Genomic DNA, 26,750 nt, shown 5'->3' with positions numbered 1-26,750 from the left:
TAAATCCCAAAGGAATAGAGGAGCAAAGGGGAATAAGTGCATATTAAGAAAAAAATAAAAAGAAGTAAAGATAAAAATTAAACATGAAGAGTAGAACCAAGAGTTTCATCATTCTTGTGCCATTTAAGATCTTATTCACTCAACTTTATTGCTTTTCTTTTTCTTTTTTCGAATTTTTTTTTCTCTTTTTTTTTTTTTACTCTTTAGCCTTTGAGAAACAACATTTCATTCAACATGTCCAACATTTAACCAATATACAATGTACATCAAGTATGGCCCAAAATACATCATGAAGCATAGCCAACAAAACAAGTTGTCCAATGAAACAAAAACCCCCCACACTTATTCCCAAAACAATTCCAAAGCTCCAAAATTCCTTAAGGATATGGTAATATCATGGTTTTTCACTTAAGGCTTGTAGTGAGCTTCAAAACAAGGAAAGGGAAACAAGGCTCAAAAGGGCTATCAAAGGAATTAATTCAAGGTAAGTCCATTTGGCTAGAAGCTTATAAGAACAAAATTGCCTTAATCATTTCCAAATATGCATGTGAATTAGGACGCATCAACAAGAATCAAGCCAAGGCTATTGTGCAAGCAATCAATGGGGCAAAACACACCAAATGATTATAATGATGGATGGCTCAAATTCTCACAAAGGTAAAATCATCACTTTCAAATTGAGCTTTCAAAACTATCATGACATGTAGAGAAGAATCAAGGATTTCAAGTCACAAAATGTCAAGAACTTTTATTTTCAAAACAATTACCCATTTCTTGAACATATCCTATAATTCAAAGAAAAACATGCAAAGTCGTACGTGCACACAAAATTGACCCAAAATATTAAACTAAAAATCCGACGAAACTAACAACATTAACAAATTAACACAACTAACAAATTAACAAAACCAACAAAACTAGCAAAACCAAAGAACACTCCCCCCCATACTTAAAAAACACATTGTCCTCAATGTAGCACAATTAAAAGATTAAAAACAATTAAATCATCAAAGAGAATCGGACAAGTGTAATAAAAGCAAAGAAGGGGATAGGAAAAGAAAAACTCCCTAAGTCATGGTGGAGGAAGAGTAGGGTGGAGTAAGGAAGTCTCTTCCACCACTACGTCCACTAAAGAAGGGTTCGTGAGGAATGGCTTAAGTCGATGTCCGTTGACCTTGAAGCTCTTGTTTGTGGAGTCGCTTTTGATCTCAACTGTACCATAAGGAAAAACATTAGTAACAACAAAAGGACCAATCCACTTAGACCTCAACTTACCACTCATGAGTCCAAGCCTAGAATTATACAATAACACTTTTTGCCCAACCACGAAGTCTTTTTTAACTATCATGCTATCATGGAACTTCTTGGTCTTTTCTTTGTAGAACTTGGCATTCTCGTAGGCTTCTAGGCGGATTTCATCTAACTCACTCAGTTGCAACTTCCTTTCCTCGCCAGCTTGATCCATAGAGAAGTTGCAAGTCTTCAGTGCCCAGTATGCTTTGTGCTCAATTTCCACTGGAAGATGACATGCCTTTCCAAAGACAACCCGATAAGGAGACATTCCTATGGGTGCTTTGTAGGCAGTCCGATGTGCCCAGAGAGCATCATCAAGCCTGGTACTCCAATCTTTCCTGCTTGGCTGCACAATCTTCTATAGAATTCTCTTGATTTCCCTGTTAGAAATTTCTGCCTGTCCATTAGTTTGGGGGTGGTATGGTGTGGATACCCTGTGTACCACCCCATACTTTTTAAGCAGGGCATGCATTGTCCTGTTGCAAAAATGGGTTCCTTGATCACTAACAATTGCTTTAGGTACTCCAAACCTGCAAAACAGATTAGACCTGACAAAGTCTGCGACAACTTTAGCATCATTAGTTCTAGTGGGCTTGGCTTCCACCCATTTTGAAACATAACCAACTGCAAGGAGAATGTAAACATAACCAAAAGAGACAGGAAAAGGACCCATGAAATCTATACTCCAGACATCAAACACCTCACAGAATAGCATAGGTTGCTGAGGCATTTGTTGTCGCCATGTAAGTGTATTTCCTGCTCTCTGACACTGCTCACAAGTGCTGTAGATCTTCCACGCATCTTTAAAGATGGTGGGCCAATAAAAACCACAATCAAGCACTTTGCGAGCTGTCCTTTGAACACCAAGATGACCTCCCGGTGCGGAAGAATGACAGAACTGCAGGACTGAGTCAGTCTCATGATCTGGAATGCACCGTCAAATGACCTGATCACTGCACAATTTCCACAAGTAGGGGTCATCCCAAATAAAATGCTTAGCATCACTTTTAATCTTATCTTTTTGGGCCTTAGATGCTAAAGGAGGAAAAACAGAGGCAACTAAATAATTGACAATGTTAGCAAACCAGGGAGTAGAAAGAGAGTCAGAAATACTATACAATATATACAAATGATCATCCGGGAAATCATCCCGAATAGGTGAATCTGCATCAGAGACACGTTCGATCCGACTCAAATGATCAGCAACTAGATTTTGTGCTCCGCTCCTATCACAGATCTCCAAGTCAAACTCTTGGAGCCAGAGCATCCATCGGATCAACCTAGGCTTAGAATCAGCCTTCTTCAACAAGTACTTTAGAGCTGCATGGTCAGTATAAACAATAATGCGAGTACTAAGCAAATAAGATCGAAATTTTTCAAGAGCAAAAACTATGGCTAGAAGCTCTTTCTCAGTAGTAGTATAATTTGCTTGGGCAGCATCTAAAGTCCTAGAAGCATAATATATCACCCTGGGCAATTTATCAATTTTCTGAGCAAGGACAGCCCCCAATGCATAATTTGATGCATCACACATAAGCTCAAAAGGGACTGTCCAATCAGGTGCCTAGATGATGGGGGTGGTAGTCAACGCTCTTTTGAGGCAATCAAAAGCCTCTTTGCATCTGTCATTAAAGTCAAACTCCACCTCCTTTTGCAACAAGTTGGACAGTGGAAGGGCTACTTTGCTAAAATCCCTTATAAAGCGCTTGTAGAATCCTGCATGACCAAGAAAAGATCGCACCTCTCGCACACAAGAGGGGTAAGGCAATTGTGAAATAACAGAAATTTTTGCAGGATCTACTTCAATACCCTTATTGGAAATAATGTGGCCTAAAACTATACCTTGCTCAACCATAAAATGACATTTTTCAAAATTTAGAACAAGGTTAGTTTCAATGCATCTATTCAAAACTTTTTCCAAACTATTCAAACAACCATCAAAAGAGGATCCATATACAGTGAAATCATCCATAAACACCTCTATGCAATTTTCTAAAAAATCACTGAAAATACTAATCATGCACTGCTGGAAGATACCAGGGGCATTGCACAGGCCGAAAGGCATCCTCCTATAAGCAAAAGTGCCGAAGGGGCAGGTGAATGTGGTCTTTTCCTGATCCTCAGGAGCAATAGTAATTTGCATATAACCAGAAAAACCATCAAGGAAACAGTAGTGGGATTTACCTGCCAGGCGTTCAAGCATCTGGTCAATGAATGGCAGGGGAAAATGGTCCTTTTTGGTAACCTGGTTCAGCCTCCTATAGTCAATGCAGACTCTCCAACTGTTCTGCACTCGAGTAGGAATCAACTCCTCCTTCTCATTTCTGATCACTGTGAGGCCAGTCTTCTTCGGGACTACCTGGACGGGACCCACCCATTGGCTATCGGAGATAGGATAAATGATTCCAGCTTGCAAAAGCTTGGTTATCTCCTTCTTTACTACATCAAGAATCACCGGGTTGAGTCTTCTCTGTGGTTGTCTTACTGGTTTAGCTCCATCCTCTAAATTTATTCGATGCATACATGTGGATGGGCTAATACCAGGAATGTCCGCCAGGGTCCAGCCTATAGCCTTCTTATGCTTCTTGAGAACTGACAACAACTTCTCCTCTTGCTCATCAGCAAGGGAGGCAGATATAATCACTGGAAAACTCTTGCTATCATCCAAGTAAGCGTATTTTAAATTTGATGGCAGAGGCTTCAATTCTGGTGTGGTCGGCTGGACAGTGGTAGAAGGAGATGGTTTCTCAGCCTTTACCTCATAAAGAAAGTCAGAGGTATGTGTACTTCCTGAAACATGGTTAGTCCTATCTGACTCTATAAAATCAATCTCAAGAGGTAAAACACCACCACCAGGCATGCAATCAATATCACTCTCAGATTCACTCTCAGCATCAAATTCAGACATATGATCAAGTACAATTTCAGACTCAATGCATGAAGAGTGAGAGGCATGCAAATTACAATAAAGATCAGTCATGTATTCATCAACAACATGGTCAATTATTTCAGCACGAAATACAGAAAGATCTTCAGATGGGTATTTCATAGCATCCAGATAATTAAAATGAACAGTTATGTCACCAAATTCCATAGACAGTGTGCCTGCATAAACATCTATCTTAGTTCTAGCAGTTTTCATAAAGGGTCTGCCTAGAATGATGGGAACTGATCCTTGAGAAAATCCATCTTCCATATTCAAAATATAAAAATCAACAGGCAAAATCAGTTTACCAATCAATGCGGAGACATTTCTGCCCATGCTAATTCGTTCACTTCCTTTAAGCTTCCGCTTATTAGTGCACAGCTCCTTCAAGAATTTGGCATATCTTGGAATTTGCTTTATTGCATCCAACAGAGGTATGTTTACCTCTACTTTTCTAAACGTTTCCAAGATCTCTTTCTCTGCCTCTTCCATTTTTTTGTTGGAAACTGCTCTTGGAGGGAATGGAAGAGGGGGAATGTGCTGCTTCTGCAAATCAGAATTACCTGTGGAAGAAGATTCACCTGCACAGAAATTGTTAGGTAAATTTTTGTCATCACCTTTTTCTGGAATAGAGTGAAGTTTGGCAGGTTCATTTGCAGATGAGGAAGGTGCTACGGGTTGAGGTCCTTGACACTGCTTTCCCGACCTCAATGAAATGGCACTGACATTTTTGGGATTTTGGACAGCTTGAGAAGGCAGCTTGTCAGAATTCTGGGACTGTTGTTGATTCAATTGGGTAGCTAATTGTCCCATCTGATTGGTTAAGCTCTGAATGGAGGCTCTGGTCTCTTGTTGAAACTGCATGTTCTGCATAGTCATTCGCCTCACAAGTTCTTCGAGGGAAGGTTGTGGAGGGGCCTCAACTGTTGGTTGTTTCTGGGGTTGTTGTTGTTGTTGGATTGGTGGAGGAATGTATGGTCTGCTTGGGCCAGCAGCATTTTGGAAGGAAGGAGCAGGCTGCTGTTGTTGTTGCTGAGGGCTGGACCATCTGAGGTTAGGGTGATTCCTCCATCCAGGGTTGTATCTGTTGCTGGAAAGGTCATAATTGTTCTGCTGTGGTTGATTTTGCTGCTGAGGTTGAGGAGGTCTATTGTAAATATTTGCAGCAATAAGCTTCAGGCTGCTCAATTGCTCCAGGTTGCTGCATGGAAGGGCAAAGGTCTGTATGGTGGTCAACAGAGGAGCACAAACCACAAACCCTTGCAACAGGTACAGATTTCTGATTCAAGGCCAGCTGGGTTACCAAGTTAACCAATGCATCCAGTTTGCCTTCAAGCTTCTTAGTTTCAGATGATGCAGATAGGTTTGTAGCTACCTCATGCACTCCTCTAATGACTATGGCATCATTTCTGGCGCTAAACTGCTGGGAGTTGGAAGCCATCTTCTCAATTAAATTTCTGGCTTCAGCAGGAGTCATGTCTCCAAGGGCTCCACCACTGGCAGCATCTATCATACTTCTCTCCATATTACTGAGTCCTTCATAAAAATATTGGAGAAGAAGCTGTTCTGAAATCTGATGGTGGGGGCAACTGGCACATAGTTTCTTAAATCTCTCCCAGTACTCATACAGGCTCTCTCCACTGAGTTGTCTAATACCTGAGATATCCTTCCTGATGGCTGTGGTCCTGGAAGCAGGGAAAATTTTTTCTAAGAATACTCTTTTAAGGTCATCCCAACTCGTGATGGACCTTGGAGCAAGGTAATACAGCCAGTCCTTTGCCACTCCCTCTAATGAATGAGGAAAAGCCTTCAGAAATATGTGATCCTCTTGGACATCTGGGGGTTTCATGGTGGAGCAGACAATGTGAAATTCTTTCAAATGTTTGTGCGGGTCTTCACCTGCAAGGCCATGAAACTTTGGAAGCAAATGAATCAGTCCAGTTTTAAGAACATATGGGACATCCTCATCAGGGTATTGGATGCACAAGCTTTCGTAGGTGAAATCAGGTGCAGCCATTTCCCTTAGAGTCCTCTCACGGGGTGGAGGTTGTGCCATGTTCTCAGAATGTGCAAAATCAGAATGCTCAGAATCAGAATGCTCAAAATTATAATGCTCAAGATCAGGATGTTCAAAATCACCAATAACAGAATGCACAGATTCACCAGTAATGGAATGCTCAGAATGATCAAAAGGTATAAAATGATGCCTAACTAATCTATGAAATGTCCTATCTATCTCAGGATCAAAGGGTTGTAAGTCAGATGGATTGCCTCTAGTCATACACTACATTCAGCATGCACACAACTAGTTGCCTTGTCATGTAAATAAAGGTGTAGGTTTGAACTACAGCTACCCTCAAATGACATCCAAATGACTTGAAATTTTGTGAGCAACCTTATAAAATGATGAGAAGATAGCACAAAAAATTTCAGACAAAAATTCAAAGTCTAACTATGAAAGCTAAAAATGGTAAGTTAAGAAAAATAAGTGAATAAAACTTGAAAAATAAAAAACTTCTGCCATGGCGTAGGAAATTTTTTTCTACCCCAAATGCATATATAATAATTGCGATTCTGATAACCGGAGCAAAAGTTATGGCCGTTTGAAGTTTTGACAAACACAAAATTTGCTAGTTTTTTGGAACTTTCAAATCTGACCAAACTAAAGGCTCTAGCTATTTTCCCCACAAAATATGGATTAAAAGAAGTTACCACAAAAAAATTCAGCCAAAAATAACAACCCTAGCTACTAAAACAAAAAATCTCAAATAATTCAGCATGGGTGGTCGCTAAAATCCGTCTCTAATTGATTTCTACTACTACTCTGTTTTTGCCGCAAGCTGATTTCTACTACTACTCTATTTTCAAGCACAATCTTCACAGCAAAACACACAAGACTGAAACAGGGGAAACGCTTAATGGGAAAACTGAAACAGAACACACATTAAACAAAATACCAGGACACTAAACAACACTAACACACATACTAACACAATACTAACAATTAAACATAAAACACGAAAGGATTAAACACACAACACTAGCTATCTATTATGAACCTTTGGGCACTGCTCCCCAGCAACGACGCCAAATTTGATCGAGGTCGTACCCGAATCAAATAAACATGAAAATGCAGTAACTAGGAAGTGATCCTAGGTCGTTTCCCAACGAGCAGTGACAAGCCAAATGTTCATAATATACTTGCAGTAACAGTAATGATGGGGGGGGGGGGGGTTTGTTTGTTTTGTGATTAAAGAGCAGAACAAGTAAACTGGAATACGAAACTACTAATATTAAAAACGGGTTGTTTCCTCTGATTCAGAAGCCATTCTCTTATCCTGGGTTATGGAGAATTCGTCCCTAACAGTCAACCACTTAATCCAACCCTATTTCAATTTACTAAGCGAAAATCAACTTAGGGTTTTCAATACGTGATTAGGCACCACATACACCAGTTAGCCCTTCGTCCATTAAGCATGAACGCAAGTTAGGCTCAGAGGCAATTAATCGAACACGAAGCGTGCATTGATTAATATTCACGAATTTGGGATACTGGTGAAGGGAGAACTGCCAGGAAACCACATTACAAGCGAAACCTCAAAGAGAGTTGGGCTTCGTCCTCAAAAGGAAACAACACCAGAAAATCTAGCCTTCCATGGATTCAAACAGAAAACGCAATTGAAACATGAAGCAGAAACGTAAATGAACAGAAACGTAAACGAACAGAAATGTAAAATGGAACAGAAACGTAAATGAGAGTAGAAGAAGAAGCAAGAACGAAATTGTAATTAGAAGCAGAAAACGTAAAATTGCATTACGAACTCAGAAGCATCAAAACAGAGAAACGAAAACCCTAAAACAAAGCTCTGAATAATGAATAGCATAACAGAATAGAATGCCTTGCACGAATCCCAAGGCAGCTATTTAAAAAGAGTCACTCAAAGTCACTGGGCCCTATTACAATACTCTGGCCCAAAACGAAATAAACACTGAACAACATAAAATAAAATTGCGAAATTTCCTAATTAGAAATTAACTAAGATAAGCGCTACTTTATTTGCCCTCTTCAAGTCCACAACCAAAATCCGGATTAAGCCCAATGTTTCATTAATTCCTGAAATTAGATTAAAAACATCAAATTAGCTAAATGAGCCCAAATAATAAAACTGCCTAATTAATTGACAATTAAGACCAATCAATAAATAAAATGGTGCAAAAAGGGTTTAGAAAATAGAAGAAAATGATGGCACATCAGCCGCGTAGATGTTGGTTCGTTCCCTTTTGTGTTCGATCTTTAAATTTTCTATTCTAATGATGGTTAATGTGTCCATGGCCGTGTGTGTTTCTTTCTCCCAAAATTTCAGCTTAATGATTAGACAAGCGTTGCTAAAGTTGTAGAATTCACAGCAATAAAACATGAAATTTGGGAAAATTTGCTACCACCCATTATTTGAACTGTTAATATATAATCATTTCAAACCAGGTTTTTTTATCTTTCTAGGAATGTGCTCCCTGTATTTCATGCATGGCTTCCATATATTCATAAAATCAGCAATACTACAAGGAAGTAGAGTTGTCATTCTATATATGTAGTACAAAAGGTTGAAATGCCTCAATCTGATACTCCTATAAAAACAATTACAAATAAATGTAAAAATGCAATTTGGTTAACTGGTTTAACTTGCAAGATATGAACATCATAATTTGCAGATTTCTAACAGTATGAAATTATGCTTATGAAAACACTAAAGAACTTAAGTGACAAGGCTATTTTGTTACTATACATCGCCATCATAACTTGAAATTCAATACTCATTTGTCAATAATGGATTGGAATTGGAAATTAATCACACATTATTGAAGAGATATGGTTTTCCCTGTTGGCATTGAAATGCTTGAGAAGAATATAAAACATATATTAGGATGAGAAGTAATTTAACAATCCATTAGAACAATTGTAGTAATTTACTGGTAGAAACCAAGCAAAACCTACAAGACAGAGATAGTGCATTCAATTTGAAGCAAAAAAAGTTAACTATGCCTTATAATGCGTGAAGGACAGGGAGCACATGACACTATGTTTGTTTGACTGGAAAGCATATTAAGTTACTCTGTAGTCTGCTTTATAATGGGTGGTAGCAAGGGCAATTCAAATAAGTTCTCTAATGTTTGTGTTTGTTTTGAACCTTGTTATGTGCTTGGACCCAACATTGAAAGGAATAAAATTAGAATAAATTTTTTAATATTTATTTATAATTGGAAGGTCCATCATTGTAATTTTTTAAATACTAAAAAATTATTAATTGAAATGGAAGTAGTTTTTGTATTTTACTTTTATTGTATACACATTTTAAGCATACACTTTATTTTAATGAAATCAACTTATATTGTCTACTTTTGCATGACTTTGGTCAAGGGCCGTGCCTATATATTTTTTAGCCTTAAGCAAATTTTGTAGGTGACTTTTATCTATTTTCATTTTATTCTTCCATTTTTTTTGTGCAAAAATCGTTAATTAAAATTTAATATTCAAGAAATATTTTCACATTTCATTCAATAGTATTTTATTCTACTATATCTTACAATATAAATGATCTCAAATTGAATCTAGACACTACTAAAAAAAACATTTTTTTTACGACGCACATTCTAAGAAGGTGTTCTAGGGAATTGTCTTACAATGTGACTTGGTGGCATTTGTGTAATTAATGTAAATATAACTACGACGGTCTCTCACACCCGTCTTTGTAGGTAGGACGCGATGACACTTTTGTAAATTGAAGACTTCATTAAAGATGGGTTATAGAAGCAAACCGTCATTGTTAATTAAGAAAAATAAGAAAAAAATAAGTTGTACGTATAATTTAATTTGTAAATGTTTTTTGTTTTATAATATTAATTTCGTGTGTTGTTTGCATGCACTGTTAGACTGCCTTTGAGCATTAGCCTACGCGTTCTTGAATTCGAAGACGAAGCTCACAAGCTCAAAGGTGAGATCGTGTGCCGTGCTGCCTCCGCCGTGTGCCGTCAATGAGATCGTGGCCATGCCACCCCGCCGAAGTCAGCCGCACAATCTCAAAGGTGGTTCCTGTGCCGCGCACGCCCCGGCATGCCCTGCCCTTCTATCGAAGGTGTGCATGCCCCTTTTAATTTTTTCCTATAACCTTGTACCTTCATGGAGTGTGCACACGTTTTTTACTATTAGTATGGCTCGTTTGCTGTAAGTAGTGAACTTGGTTAATGTTTGCAAACAATTGGTACTGGCCGAAGGTCCTTTATGGTCCACCTTGTTTGTCTCTGCAATGAAATTGGGAAGTGAGTTTAAGACCAATTTATTTATTACATGATTTTGTATTTTCATACCCAACACCTATATAGGTAGATCGTTGGTAGGTTTTTACGACTTTGAAAGTTGTCAATGTTGATGTAGTTGGAGATATGCATTATTGCCCCCATTAGGATAGGTAGGAATGCTTCCAACCTACAAAAATCCTGGGATGTTGAAGTAGTCAGCAAGTTGCAATGGGGTATGTGGTGCATTGTAGGAGACACCATTGACAACATACCTCTGCTTGCCATTGATATAAGGGCCAGAGTTTGCGAGCATGATGGTTCAACTCAGTTTGATCAATCCACAGTGGTATGATCCTTGAGGATTTGGTGTTGGTCCACTAGCTGTCAGGTTCCACCTGGTTTTGAAGCATCAAATCATAATACCAAGTTATTGCCTAATAAATTAAAATATAAAAGAACAAATGACTACACTAGAATTTTTTCCACATTGATCTTTAAAATGGGAGTGACCATATTGCTTTAGATGGAACATACAGGGAGTCATATTGGATAATGGTTCAGTACTTGGAAAAGGTAAATATCATATAACTCAAGGTACACACAGGGCGTGCACTTCCTCGTTGGAAGTTTGCCGCCACATAGAGAGCTACGATAGAGGAAGAAAAGAAACATGTACAGGAGGGTGAGCGTTGTGGATGGAGCCTTTTTTTTTTACATAAGTAAAAGTTAACCCTATGCATTAGTCTTTTAAGATTTCACAAGCAAATGGGCTGGTTTATTGTCTCCCTTATTGGACTACTTATTCTATTCATTTGGGTTCCCTTATTGGACTACTTATTTAATTATTATAAATATCTCTAATCAGGTTAATTTTTTCTTATATTAATCACATGATTATAAAAATTCTCTATATTTTTTTTGTTAACAACTATTGGTTCCTTAGGCTTGGAATTCTAATTCTTGTGTGCTGGAAATAGTTTGAGACAGGCAGCTTCAGGGGGAGTAAAAATATTTGTGTTATTCTGTGACAGTTTGGTTGTAATTTTTTCTTTAGTGTCACCGAATGATCCATGTCTGGTTATTGAGCTGGACATGGCTTTACGAAGTGTAAAACCCTGCCAAATTTCCAATGTTGGGGATGAAATCAATGTTTTAGATACTCTTCTAGTTCTATGTTAGTGAAAAACAAAATGAAAATTTGAATATTATTGAGGTTAGGATGATTCTGAGAATGAGAAGTTTTAATAACATTTCCATGCTGTAGTGGTTTAGTAACTTTCCTTTTCTTATATTTATGGACTGGGATGTTAAAGTGCCTTTGGAAAATTTTCCATTTCTGTTAATAACTATATATTTGGTTCAACTTATTTTTAAAAAAAATGCATACTTTTGCTAGCTGTCTAACAATTTTTTTAAAAAATAAGTGATTATTTCTGAAAAAATAATCTTTGTTATCATTATTATTACCACACTCTTGTGGCTTTTTATTATTTTACTATATGATAGTTTCTATGTTATTTTGGCAAGCACAAAAGCATAAAGAATATAGAGAGAGGATAATAGCAAATTATCAGGTTTGTGGTAACTGAACATTAACTTGTTTGACAATTCATCTTGGCTACTATTTTGGCCTGAAATTAATGTTGAGCCTAAAAGAATGATTTCCACAAGACTGGGAGGAAGAGAGAAAGAGTGCCTCATAAATCATGCTCTTAAATAAAAAAAAAGCATATATAATAAATTGTAATGGCTAAATCTAATGATGAATCCAACTTCCTGATTTAGACAACATTTAATGTTAGCAGATCTTGAGTACTCGAGATATAGAACACCCTAAACCAATGTTATCAATCATGTACAGTGTCCATCCAATGTTGTTTACAGCATTATTGCCTCATGATGGCTAAAGCCTCATTTTTCACCTCTTCTAACCCTAATTATATAATGTCTCATCATTTCCTCAACATATGTTTTTTATTAGAAAATTGTTTATTCTCCTTAGTTCATTTCCAATCATTATTCACTTTGAAGAAAGCCTCTTATCTCCTTGTTCTCATGAGCTTGAGCTCACTGATCGCCACTGATTATTTCGAGCCATTCCTGGCATTTACTGTCACCCACTTGTTGCCATTGATCCCTGTTACTCAACCTCTACCATACACGCTTACTCTGTCCACATACCTCTATCCAGCTTGCAATTCTTATTCCTTTGTTTTACCCTCTGTTCTGCCACTCAATACCTAGTGTTCCCTTTTTCTTTTTTAATAATCAAATTGTGTTTGAAGTTTTTATATTTTTATTTTTTGTTCATATATATTGTATAAATTATTTATAATCCTTGGAATGACAGCCTTCTTGCTACCCACTATGATGTTTTTGGTGCCATCCGCTCCATGCTACCATTTGGGATTGATTACATGGCCCTGAACCAAAATAAAAATTTCAATCCTATATTTTTTATCTAGTGATATTGAGATTAACATTTCTCTTGCTGTATATGCTTGCCATTGATAAGATGCAATTCTTCCCAGTGTAAGGATTCCTATAAAAATAGTAAATAGAAAATGTCAGCATATGAATGATCTAATGAACACTTATCACTTTCCATGGCTAGAGACTTGGCCGCTTCCCCCAGCCCTTGATGTCATGCCACCCCCTTAATGCAACACATTAGGGAGCCTGTAGTTTAAAGAATATCTAGATATAGGTTGATTATTACTTGTTGAAATCCATTCAAGTTTGTACAAAAATAAATATAATAGTCATTAAATCTCCTTTATTTGTGTTGTTGTTGTTGAAAAGGTGTTGAACATCCTAAAAGAAATTGTTTCCTTGAATAATTCATTAAGCACCATTCGCTTATATACAAGATTACAAGCTAAAGATGTCTTTCATTCTATGGCTTGCTAAAAGGAACCGACTGCTTACTCTTGACAAAGCTGCTTTTTTGAACAAGGGTTCCCTCTGCCCTTTATGTTCAAATGAGGCTGAGTCAAATGCTCATTTATTCTTTTCTTGCAGGAAATCTCTCCAAGTTTGGGCTCACATTCGTGATTTGGCTCCTTTGCACAGGTGCTTCACTTCTTTGCAGCGCATTACTGACTCTTTAATTAGGGGTAGATCCACATCAGGTGTTCAAGGAAAATTTCGTTGCCTGGCTATAGCAATTACAGTCTACTGCATCTGGCTGTCTAGGAACAAGCTGATTTTTGAAGATTATCAATTTTCTGTAGTAGAGGTTATTAGCAAGATTAAGTTTCTTTTGTATAGACAAGCGCACCTGTTGCATTTGTTTTAGCATCTTGATATAGGCCTTCTTGTATTAGGGAGGTTTTTGATTTTCTCTAGCTGCGGGGTATGCCCCATTTATTGTTGTATCATTTTGGATTTAATATAATTTACATTTTTCCCAAGGTTATAAGCTAAAGATATATAAGCTAAAGATATGGCTAAAGATAAATCTAATAGATATAACAACTATAAAACTGAAAATAAACCTAATAGCTAAAGATATGATTAAAGATAAATCTAATAGATATAACAACTATATAACATCAGAATATATTATCATATCTTCTAACACACCCCCGCAGTCGAAGTGGGAGGACGACGGACACTGAGACTGTCTCGAAAATCCTCAAATAACACCAAAGGAAGTCCTTTGGTAAATATGTCTGCAATCTAATAACGAGACGGGACATGTAAAACTCGAACTTGACCACGAGAAACCTTTTCATGAACAAAATGTATATCCATCTCAATGTGTTTAGTGCATTGATGTTGAACCGGATTACCCGCAAGATATATCGCACTCACATTATCACAATAAACCAATGTAGCCTTCTGGATCGGACAATGAAGCTCCAAAAGCAGATTTTGCAACCAACATGACTCTGAAACTACATTGGCAACCCCTCGGTATTTATCCTCTGCACTAGACCTGGACAAAGTAGCCTGTCGTTTAGCTGACCAAGAGATCAAATTATCACCAAGAAATACACAATACCCAGAAGTAGACCGTCTCGTATTCGGGCATTCACCCCAATCAGCATCTGTATAAGAAACAAGAGTGGATGTAGATGATGGATAAAGATGAAGACCATGGTCTATAGTACCCTGAATGTAGTGCAATATGCTCTTGAGGGCATGCAATTGCTCATCTTTTGGGTCATGCATGAATAAGCACACCTGTTGCACTGCATATGTAATGTCAGGTCTGGTAAAAGTTAGGTATTGTAGAACCCTAGCAAGGATCCTGTAGAGAGTCAGATCCTCAAATGGAGTGCTTGATGTAGCACTAAGCTTTGGTTTAGTATCAACAGGGGTAGGTGATGACTTACAAGAAGACATGCCAGCACGATCAATAATCTCTATGGCATATTTCTTTTGAGATAAAGACAAACCACCTACATGATGAGTTATAGCAATGCCCAAAAAATAGCTTAACTGTCCCAAAAGGAAGGAGGTAATGACACATGGGCAAGTGAAGTACGAACAATATTGTTAATTGTATGAATTGTCCTTTCGGATTTCCTATTTTGAGGAAAAGTATGAGGACAAGACAATCGAAAAGAAATACCATTCACTTTACAAAAATCCCAAAAAGGTTTATTATCAAACTCTTTACCATTATCACATTGTATATTCTTTACTTCCCATTCAAATTGAGTTCGGATGAAAGTTCTAAAATTTATGAATGTGGAATAAGCATCTGATTTGTTTGACAAAGGAAAAGTCCACAAAAATTTAGAATAATCATCTAACAACAAGATATAATATCGGTGCCCTGAGGAACTCAAAAACAAGTGATGTCCAAAGATCAGTGTGAACAATATCAAATGGCATAAGAGTATGAGAATGTGACAAAACAAAAGGTAACTTAATATGTTTTCCAAGAGAACATGAATGACAAATACGAGAATCTCTAATTTGATTACATTCAATAAATTTATTCTTCCTAAGAGAATGCAAGATAGATACTCCCGGGTGTCCCAACCGCTCATGCCAAAGAGAAGGAGCTAAGGAAGCAAAAGTAGAGGAAGAAGTGGCTGGAGTGGTGGACTCGGTGATAGGATAAAGCATGCCCCAACTCTCACACCTCATTAGAGGCATCCCTGTCTGAAAATTCTTCACAGAAAACCCAAAGGGATCAAATTCAATAGTCATAGTTATCAGTGGTAAATTTTCTAACCGACACTAAGTTTTTGATTTGTTTAGGAGCATGAAGGACATTTTTTAAGGCTAAAGGAGGATGCGGGGAAGGCAAGTTAGTTTGACCATAACCACGAATAGGAATTGATTGACCATTACCAACAGTGATACCACGATGATTGCTCATATTAAAATAAGACGTGAGATTATCTTAGGTGGACATCATATGAGAGGTGGCACCGGTGTCCATATACCAATTCGGATCCGGAGAAGTAATACCGAGGGTGTGCATTGCATCCTCAATGTCTATTGGAGTAGGAGATGTGGTTGTGTATGCTTGCTGAGGTTTGGACCCAAGAATACCGGGCTGTTGGCACGGAGGTTGCTGATAATTGAGCTTGGCCCATGGAGCAACTGGGTAAGGACAAGGAGGAACAGCCCACTGCATCCATGGCTAAGGCCATTGCTGTCCTGCATGCCAGGGGTTGTTCTGGGGCTGCTACTGTCCACCCCCGCGATTGCTGCCACTGCCACCTTTACCCCCTCCACCAGAGCCTCCCTTACTAGTGCCTAAGTTATCATGACCACCAGTGTTGTTGCGATTCTTTCTAGAATTGCCATGGTTTGAATACCGTTTTCCACCATTATTTGTGCGGCATGCTAATGAATGATCAGACATCTCTTGAGATTCACCCGAGTCACGAGCCACCATGGCAGAGGATGAGGTCTGAGTCGCCTTCTTGAGATCGAATTCTTCGAGAACAAGCATTGACTGTGCTTGATAAAACTGAGGCAAGGGATCACTTTGACAGATGAGTGTGGCCACTCCCTTGTAAGGTTCAGTGAGACCGGACACCAATTGCAGAACCAACCTACTGTTATCGACCGGAAAGCCGATGTTCTTGAGCTGATCCGATAGTGAATTGAGATGTTGACAGTAAGCAGAGACACTTGAAAAGGCCTCCATGGTTGTGTGGGTGAAATCATACTCAAGTGTAACGGCACGAGAGTGTTTGTTATCTTGGAATATATCACGCAACCTATTCCAAGCCTCCATTTTCGTGGTGTTGGGTTCAAGAATAGTATGTAAAAGATCATGAGAAATGGTGGCATAAATCCATTGTAGAACGGTGGCGTCTAGTGTCAACCAGAGTTTTGTCTCCTCCTCCGTTGGTGGCGCCTTTTGCTTGCCATGTCGCGTATTGGCATCTATGAGATCATGCGTGAATTTTGAAAAGTTCAGCCCATGTCACGTATTGGACATTTTCCATCTCAAGAATGATTGGGACATGATTCTTGATATTGGATACAGCAAGAGCAGGGTGAAGGGTAGGTTTTGAGTCAGGCATGGTGATGGAGAAGAAGGGGAGAAAAAGAAGAAGAAAGGGGTTGAACAGCGCTAGGGCATGTGTGTGGAAGGCTAAGGAAGGTTCAAAAATATTTCCCTAAGCAATCTGATACCATGAAAGAAATTGTTTCCTTGAATAATTCATTAAGCATCATTCGCTTATATACAAGATTACAAGCTAAAGATATATAAGCTAAAGATATGGCTAAAGATAAATCTAATAGATATAACAACTATAAAACTGAAGATAAACCTAATAGCTAAAGATATGATTAAAGATAAATCTAATAGATATAACAACTATATAACATCAGAATATATTATCATATCTTCTAACACATCCATTCAAAGGAAATAATATTAATCTTAAAACATTGTGTTTATATTTCTAATGTGAAGTATGATAATTAATAGCACTCTTTCCCTGGTCTTTTCTACCTCATTTCTTGTATTTTTATAGCGAAACTTACAGTTTTTTAAACACAACTTTGCAGCCTCTACATCGCGAGTTGTTCTCCGTGGATCCTGCTACATTATTTGTCACCATATTTGTGAGAGAAATTAATGATAATATATAAAAAAGCTTTAGAAGTATAGTGTCTGAACCCTTTCCAGGCATTTTTATATTTGACATATTTGTATTTGGAAGATCATGAAACCACCCAAAATGGAAGGAATATTTGTCAAACAATTAAAGGATTATCTTGAAAAGAATACTAAAAGAATGGATTTTTTATTTCACCTTTTAAAAACAAATGTTGACATATGAAGAATCTTTGCTTAGTCCTGGGTTATTAAGATTTTTATTTTAGGCAATAAAAAGCTAGAAGGAAGTGAGGGTTGTCAAATATTCCTTTCACAGTTGTGTCAATTGATGATGACAAGACTGATCTATCAGCCGTATACTTGGATTACAACCTGACCTTAGATAAGTAATCAAGTAGTCTACTGCTTTCACACAAGAGGAAGAAAATAAATTTTAACTAAACATTAAATTAATGATAACAAAAACAACCAAACACTTGTGCCAAGGTAGTTACTGTGGCAATGTAGAAAATAAACGTACAGTTGATTAATTGACTATATAAGAGTTTGCTAAATATTGGAAGTATAGCAGTTAGTCATACCTTGGTAGTAAAAGAAATCAAGACACCTTTAAAGGGAGTTACAGAATTTACCAAAGTGAAAAACAATTAAACAAATAAAAATGTTCTTTTAATACCAATTACAATTGAGTTGATCAGTTCCTAGAAGAAGAAACCAAATTACAGAATCATGTAGGTCTAACTATGTCTCCTTAGTTTGCATTCATGCATGTTCAAATACTTGGAGTTTTGTCCAGTAGGTGCAAATATGTACATCAAAATTAGCAAACCCTTCTTATTTATTTATGTAGAGGTCAAGAGATTATAGATTGTTATGTGAGATGGTCAGCATTAGTTAGTTGAGATGTCGTGCCTCAAGGCCATAATTGACTTTCCTGCAGGTTGTATTCATTTTTGTTAATAACATGCATGGACAATTTTTATGTCACTGCTTTACTATCTCACCTACTTATAGCATTTGGGATTGGTTGTAGGTACTACTATTTCACTGCCATAAGAAGTTAAGGCGGTTTTATGTTGTTCTTGGTTGAATAAACATAAATTCATACAATTTTCCCTGTCATCACCGCAGTCAAAGTTATTGTTAGAAGTATCTTTCTATGTATGTATGTCATTATCACACTTATGGGGATATTACATTTTGTCATATATGTAAATTCTTTAATATTAAAATTATGTGCATCCTGAGTGACCCTTAGTTTCCCGTTCAAGATTCAATACAGTGATTAATATAGACAGTTTGGATTAATCGTTGTATTGGATCTTGAATTGTCTATTTGGACAATTTGGGAATACTCTTTTTTTTTACTTCATTCATAGTTATAGGTTAAGTATCTTCTGTTATATTTGATTACATTTTGATTTACTGCATATTGCTTTGTTCTCCGGGTGCATACTTGAACGTGGTCAATTCATGTGACCAGTTTCATTTCGTGCACTTAGAGACCAATGCGAAATGCTGCCGAAATTTAATCAAATTTACCTTAACGTACTTAACTTGTACATATAAATGACGTAAAAAAAGGGAGTTCCTGAATGGGAAAGGACCACACCTTTTTATCATGCATATAGGATAACGTACCCGATATCATAGAACAAAGAACATGGATCGAAGTAGGATTAAAGCACCTCGCATAACCAAAGATTATCAAAAGGGAGTTGAAGATTTCTTGCAATTTGTACAACAAAATGCACCATGTCATACCCTAATTTCGTCCGGGGATTATTATTTGATGATATACAACCTTTGATTGCCCGCTTCGAGACACTTGGCGTCCTTTGTTGCACAATGATTGAAGTCCCGAGACGTGTCGGAAATCAAAAGGAAGCAGGCTTGCGCAATCCGTGAAATTCCGTAATGTGGCGGAAATCGAAAAGAGGTGTTTTTGCGCAATCCATAAGTTTCCGTAACTTCTTCGAAAGCTAAAAAAGAGTAAATACATAATCCGTAAGGATTCGTAACCTTGCAGAAGAAAAATAAGTATCGTTACGAAATTCGTGAAGTTTCGTAACGTTACGGAAAAAGAATTACCAAAAAATAGAAGGGGGGTGCATTTAGTAAAAAGGGGGGGTACAAATAGAAATCAGGCCCACGTGGGCCTTCCAGATCCTTCCTCCAGAAGGCTGTTGCTTCTGGAGGAAGCAACTTTGCTTGCCTGGGTGAGCTGAGCTCGCCTGGGCGAGCTGGGTGGCAAGCTCCTCCCCTATTTTGCTATAAATAGGGGGAGGAGTGAAGAAGAAAGGGGTTCAGCCTTCTTAGCACCTCTCTCTCTCTCGAAATTGCTGAGGAAAATTATTTCCGCGAAGAAAATCCAAGCCGAGGCGCTTCCGTAAAGTTTTCGTGAGTAATTACGCGAAGATTCTCGATCGTTCTTCAAGATTCATCGTTCGTTCTTCGTTTTCTTCAGTCTTCAACGGGTAAGTACCTCAAACCGAGCTTTTCAATTCATTCTATGTACCCGTGGTGGTCCACATTTTGTTTCATGTATTTTTATTCTCGTTTTCATTTGCTTTTTATACCTCCTTTTGACGTGCTTAAGTCATTTATTTAAGTCATTTCTCGCCTAATCTAAAAATAAAATAAATTTTCACCGATCATTTGAATTGTATCATCCGTTAATTTTGGTTAAAATGAATTCCGACCGTTCGGTCGTGCCGTAACCACGTTGGAAATCAAAAAAGAGGTAAAATAATAATATAATAATCAAAAATACCCTTTTAGTAAAATGAAGCGAAAAATCAATCAGACGTTTTCTCTTTGGGATTTCTCATTCTTAATTGAATTGACTAACAACTAAAGTGAAACTACGGCTAAAATCAACTCGCCTAGTCAAGCTCGTCCACAAAAAATAGGGTTTTGAAAGTTTATCATTCTTAGTTTCTTACTAAGTAAAATGGATCATTTTTAAGGTCCAACGCCTTAAAATGATCACCCTTCAAGTAAAAAGAATCACTTGATTCACGCATAAGAAAGAACTACGTAGGTCTGATTTCCTCTTTGGTGGAGGGTACGTAGGAGCAAGAGCCTCGCTTTTGTCGACCTCAAAAATAAAAAGAAATAAAAATTAAGATAACACAATTTCACAATTCTAAAAAATAGGCTGTTGTCCTTCGAGACAAACGTAAGAGGTGCTAATACCTTCCTCAAGCGTAAATACAACTCCCGAACTTAGAATTTTCATTTTGATCGGTTTCCTTCGGTTTTCCCGACGTTTTCCACAAATAAACGTTGGTGGCGACTCCGCGCATCTTTCCTCCTTTGGAAAGCGCACCCGAGAGCCTCGCCCTCGCTCGCCCGCGAAGGGCACGTTGCGACAGTTGGCGACTCCACTGGGGACTATTTTTGTGAGTTAGGCCTATTTTAAGGAATTGTGGATTTGTGAAACTTCGTGTGTGCATTTGTTGAACTGTGTAAAATGTAAATAATTGTTGTATATTTCGCATTCTTTACACTGCATTCTAAGCACCCACGGGTTTGAGTAAAAAATGGGCCCTATACCCGGGTTCATGGGAATTTAAGGAGTGGAGGTGAATCTATCATCATGCTAGGTCTCCGACTTGCTTGATAATAGTGAAACCTCATCTAGAGCTTTCTCTCTTTATAATGTGTTGTCGCTGGTATTCCATACCGCCACAATATTATTATCTTGAGTGATGATACCTCTAGAAAACAGCCGTGTGAGTTATGAATTGTTGGGGAGTAGTTATTAGAGACCCCTAGATATTGTCCTATATGTTCCCAAATAGGGGCAAAGAGCAAACACGCTCCGTGCCATTCGTTCTCATGCATTTTTTGGTAAATAGCACTAGTTTATAGTTTTGCTAGTGATGTTTGGTTTCTTTAGAGTAATTCGTAACCATTTTAATACTACGTTGAGGCGCCATCATGCCCAAAACGTAGCATTAAAGTTGGATCTCTGCAGTCTCGTATGTGTGAATTACCCCTTTGTGTTGTTTTCTTTCCGTTTCATGCATGCGCATCTACATCATACCGTCACACATGCGTTGTATGTGGGTCTCGTCTTTTGTCATGGGAAGCCGGAAGATCCATATCGTCTTCTTAACTGCACACATGGGGCACTGCGCCCCCCAAATGCGCAATAAGGAGAGATAATTTTCTGGGCTCTCATGTCTGTAAATGCATTCATATCATGTACCGCATAAACATCTCTTCAGCATCATAATGAACATATCGTTCCTACATTTGTCTGTTATCACATTCCCATTTTGCATGAGTCATTGCATCATCATGCATATGCGTTCAACATACTTTTTGTTCTACATGTTTGCTCATACATGATCCTTGTATTTTCCTCTACAAAACAAAAACAAAAAGAATGAAAATTCATGATGCATTCTTAGTTGCATGTGTTAGGTACCATGAGCCAACCATGTTGGGATCATAAACCCATTTCTAAAATTAAAAAAAAAACACAAACAACAAAACAAAATGATTGAGCATGGTACCTAATGCGTGGTTAATTAAGAAAGGGTGTCTCTCCAGGCATCTCAATCTCATAATTACATTTTCCATGCATAGCATGCATATTCTCGAGTCTTTCATCCCTATGAAATGTTGTTGAAGTATTGGCGATCAAAATTGCCATTCCTTGGGTTATGGGGTTGAACCGAGCTCGCGCTTTTACGGAAAGGTTCATCGAGTCAAGTTGAAGCATGGAAGTAACCATCTTGCAAAAATTGGGGCAAAAGATGGATCGTGTTACATCATTGCTTCGTCTACTGCCAAACACGTTTAGGATTGTTGATATCCTTGTTACTTCCAGCTTCACTTTGACAAAGATGTCATGGACCATGTTGAAAATCTAAATTGATTCAACCCCATGTCCTGCGTAAAAATTCGCAATACTTCAACTATGCATCATTCGCGTACATCCATACTTTTCATTGGTTGCATTGCTCATTACATTCTTTCCTTGAAAAATAAAATAAAAAATAGAACTTAATCATTGTTATAAAAAAAAAAACATGCTTTACGGTGCCCTTACCGAACCCGTGCTAGAGCTAGAGTAATGGGTAAAGCAGAGGAGGTACAAGAGTAGGTGAAGGCTGACATGGAGGCCATGAAAGAGAAAATGGCCACAATGATGGAGGCCATGATGAGCATGAAGAAGATAATGGAAGTCAATGCGGTTACAATTGCCGCTACCAGCACTGTTGCTAAGGTGAACCCGACGTCCCCATTCGACATCAACCAAATGAATCATCCAACCTCAGATATGGTAGGCAAAGATTTGGGAAGTACGGGCGGCCCCCATGATGTGCAAATTCAAAACGAGAACGCCTTCCCGCCATATGGATTGCCTCTCAACTATACGCCACCCAATGTGGTGTACACTCCCAATAAGAATGTCAATAACTCCACTCCTATACCCATTGAGAGCCAACAACCCCGAACTAATCATGCACATTTCTCTTAAACCGTAGGGGAGACACATGAAATTCCCCATCACAATCTAGCCGACTTCGAGCCTTGGTTCGAATATGCCATTGAAGGGCAAGCAGTTGGTGGTATACCCCTTGAAAACACTTCGGAAGGCCCTCAGTATCATCCCCAGCTACACCTCTTGCATTCCACGACAAGTAAAAACCCTCATGTTATGGCAGAAATGGGAAAGTTGGATCATCTAGAGGAAAGGCTCAGGGCCATTGAAGGAGGTGAAGATTATGCCTTTGCTAACCTAGGAGAGTTGTTCCTAGTACCCAATATCATCACCCCTCCCAAGTTCGAGGTGCTGGACTTTGACAAGTACAAGGGGACTACTTGCCCCAAGAATCATCTAAAGATGTATTATCGGAAGATGGGGGCATACGCAAAAGATGAGGAATTGCTGATACATTCCTTCCAAGAAAGTCTTACTAGGGTAGCTGTTACCTGGTACACTAACTTGGAACCTTCCCGAGTCCATTCTTGGAAGGACCTAGTGGTTGCCTTCGTTAGGCAGTGTCAGTATAATGTCTTCGGATAGGATGCAACTACAGGACATGTGCAAAAAGGGGGCACGAATCTTTCAAAAGAATACGCCCAAAGGTGGAGAGACCTGGCAGCTCAAGAGGCACCTCAATGACGGAGAAAAAAATGATGACAATGATAGTAGACACATTACCAGTATTCTACTATGAAAAGATGGTGGGCTACACACCTTCAAGCTTTGATGATATGGTCTTCACCGAAGAAAGGATCAAAGTGGGTCTAAAAAGAGGCAAATCTGATCATCATGCTTTGATAAATGCAAAAAAAAAAAAAACTAGGGCAAATGAAGAGGGTGAAAATGTGGGAGAAGCCTATGCTGTGACTGCCATTCCTATACAGCCAAGTTTCCCACCAACCCAACAATGTCATTACTCAGCCAATAAACCAACCTTCTCCTTACCCACCGCCCAGTTATCGACAAAGGCCATCCCTAAATCAACCACAAAGTATGTCTACCGCACTTCCAATGACGAACATCACCTTTAGCACAATCCAAAAACACTCGCCAAGAAATGAGTTTTGCAGCGAAAAAAAAAACCTGTAGAATTCACCCAAATTCCGGTGTCCTATGTTGACTTGCTCCCATGTCCACTCGATAATGCAGTGGTAGCCATAAACCCTGCTATGTTTCCTCAATCTCCATTTTTTCGAGGATACGACTCGAACGCAACGTGTGCTCGTCATGGAGAAGCCCCGGGGCGTTCCATTGAGCATTGTAGGGGCCTGAAGCGTAAGGTGCAAGGTCTAATTGATGCGGGCTGGCTGAAATTTGAGGAGAATCGTGTGTAAATCCTGACATTGACAAGAGATGCCACACATGGGGCAATTTTGAAAGTTGTTGTTAGATGTCTCTAATGACTCATCAGGATTTTCAAGTTTGTACCATTATTGTAAACCACAGTTACAATGTTAAATGAAATGGATAAAGTTGATATCTTTGTCCCTCGTCCTCTCACAAACGCATATTTGCTTATTCAACTTTCACTGGAATGTGGGTGCAAGCCATTGGTCTGTTTGCTCAAGCGACCTGTGCTCCTGAGTTTGGACTTCCAAGACCATTCAATCAGAGATTACTCGTCTTGCACGTTGGTGGGGCTTCCGTAAAACAACGTGTAAAGTTCAAAACAAATAAGTTTCAAAATAAAAAAAAAAAAGCATTTGATTGACTGTGTTTTCAAGATGTTCATGTGACCTCATTTTATCATTCCGGAAAGTCTGTCTTTTAGAGAGAAGTGAGTTATCAAGAATAGGATGTTGGACAAATGGCCTCAGTTACCTTAAGAAAAAGGGGGTTGAATTAAGATACAAAGACTATGCCCCAATTAAAATTTCACTCTCTCTTTTCGGATTAACAATGCACACAGGGACAACCCTTCCCTTGTGTTCAGGAATCCTCTACAACAAGAGACCCACGGTCTCTTAAACCCTTTTCAGAAATAAGAAGAAGAGAGGAAGAGATCTCTCTTAAAAGAGATAGCTTGTACAATGAAGATCAATCAAAATTCCTTATTGAATATGCAAGTGGTTGACCAAGGAATCTTTTTGAGAGGATAAAATATTTCAGATCAGAAAAACTCTTAATCTTTTAAGAGGATAAAACTTCTTGGGCAATGAAAACTCCCTTTAAGTTCGTGTTTCCAAGTCACCTTTGATGGTCATTCATAAAAAATTTGAATAGGTGTGACTCTTGGCAATTATTTTCTGAAAATTCCCTCTGGTAATCAATTACAAGACTTGTGTAATCGATTACACGTTATAAATTTTGAATTCAAATTTCTAGTGACTGTTATAAACATTTTTCAACTGCTGGTAATCGATTACCAGAGAGAAAATCTCAATTTGAAATGATAGAATTCTTTGGTCAAACCTTTTGTATTTTCAATTTGGAAACTTCTTCCTAAAGATTCTAGAGATCAACTTGATCATATATCTTGATTTTCTTGGATTCTTGTCTTGAATAAAACTTAGAAGCACTTGATCCTTTAGCATCATCAAGACATCAAAACATCTTGCTTCTACATAGGAGTCATTTGACTTAATCCATCAACTGAAAAATCCTTCAACTATTTCTCGTCCTTGGAAAATTCTTTTTGCAAGAATCAACTGCTTCTTTCATTCTTCCTCACTATGAGGTTGTGAAAACAAGACAACAATTGGTACCTCTAAGCCTTACACTGGGGCAATGAAAGGCACCATGCATAAACCTCAAACGAACCTAGGGGCAGATTAGAAGTTCTCATAGGTTCCTTGCTACAAGGTCATGATGAAAGACAACAATTGGTACCTCTAAGCCCTACACTGGGGCAATGAAAGGCACCATGCATAAACCTCAAACGAACCTAGGGGCAGATTAGAAGTTCTCATAGGTTCCTTGCTACAAGGTCATGATGAAAGACAACGATTGTACCTCAAAGCCTTACACTGGGGCAATGAAAGGCACCATGCAAAAACCTCAAGCGAACCTAGGGGTAGATTAGAAGTTTTCACCCAATAGGTTCCCAGCTACAAGGTCATGACGAAAGATAACAATTGGTACCTCAAAGCCTTACACTGGGGCAATGAGTGACATCGTGCATGAGCCTCAAGTGAACATAGGGGCAAATCAAAAGTTCTCACCCGTCGATGTTTTTAAACAAGAAAAAAAAGGGGGGAGACAAATCCTGGAATTTCAATAGATTGATTAAACGTCAAACGGCTCCATTGCCGTCACTCCAAAATGGTCAAGTGACTAAATCAAACAGAACATACACTCTGAGGGAGTTCCCGAAAAGATTTGCAAAAGATAGGATAAGGTTGCATGAATTATCACCTTTTTCAAAAGGACAGTCAATCTGTGTTTTCCAAAAAAAAAAAATTAAATCAAAATCAAAATCACAAAATAGGGAAAGAATGTCCTGAACATTGTACAACTTTCCATTGCATTGCATTGTTTCATGTGCGGTCAGCATTACCAAATTTCACAACAAAGGTTGCATGCGTCTGCATCCCTAAAAATCATGTTAACTGCATAGATTTCCTACATCTCGTGTCCAATCTTGTTGGATGACCGGCCCTCTCGATGGGCCGACCTCTTATTTTCTCATAAAGGTGGACCCTTGGGTACTAGTACCTATCACCTTTAGAGGACTATATGTCCTCGTC

The 26,750-nt window shown here is 38.3% G+C and overlaps 1 protein-coding gene and 1 non-coding gene across 2 annotated transcripts; one reads left to right on the top strand and one right to left on the bottom strand.

The window, feature by feature from the left end:
• The first annotated feature begins 5,790 nt into the window (after positions 1-5,790).
• On the top strand, positions 5,791-5,897 carry LOC113002071 (small nucleolar RNA R71). Its single transcript, XR_003267599.1, has one exon. It is a non-coding gene; the product is annotated as a small nucleolar RNA R71 (small nucleolar RNA).
• A 10,266-nt stretch (positions 5,898-16,163) lies between these two features.
• LOC100818082 (uncharacterized) lies at positions 16,164-16,721 on the bottom strand. Its single transcript, XM_003525957.1, has one exon. It carries the CDS (start codon positions 16,719-16,721, stop codon positions 16,164-16,166), a length of 558 nt encoding a protein of 185 aa, XP_003526005.1.
• Between the last annotated feature and the right edge of the window lie 10,029 nt (positions 16,722-26,750).

Source organism: Glycine max, chromosome 6, assembly GCF_000004515.6.
Source record: "Glycine max cultivar Williams 82 chromosome 6, Glycine_max_v4.0, whole genome shotgun sequence".
Taxonomy (NCBI): domain Eukaryota; kingdom Viridiplantae; phylum Streptophyta; class Magnoliopsida; order Fabales; family Fabaceae; genus Glycine; species Glycine max.
The sequence above is the reverse complement of the archived record's forward strand: the minus strand, read 5'-3'. Positions and strand labels throughout refer to the sequence as shown.

Coding starts and splice junctions, on each gene's coding strand:
- LOC100818082 (XM_003525957.1), bottom strand. CDS start 16,721: ATGGAGGCTTGGAATAGGTTGCGTGATATATTCCAAGATAACAAACAC.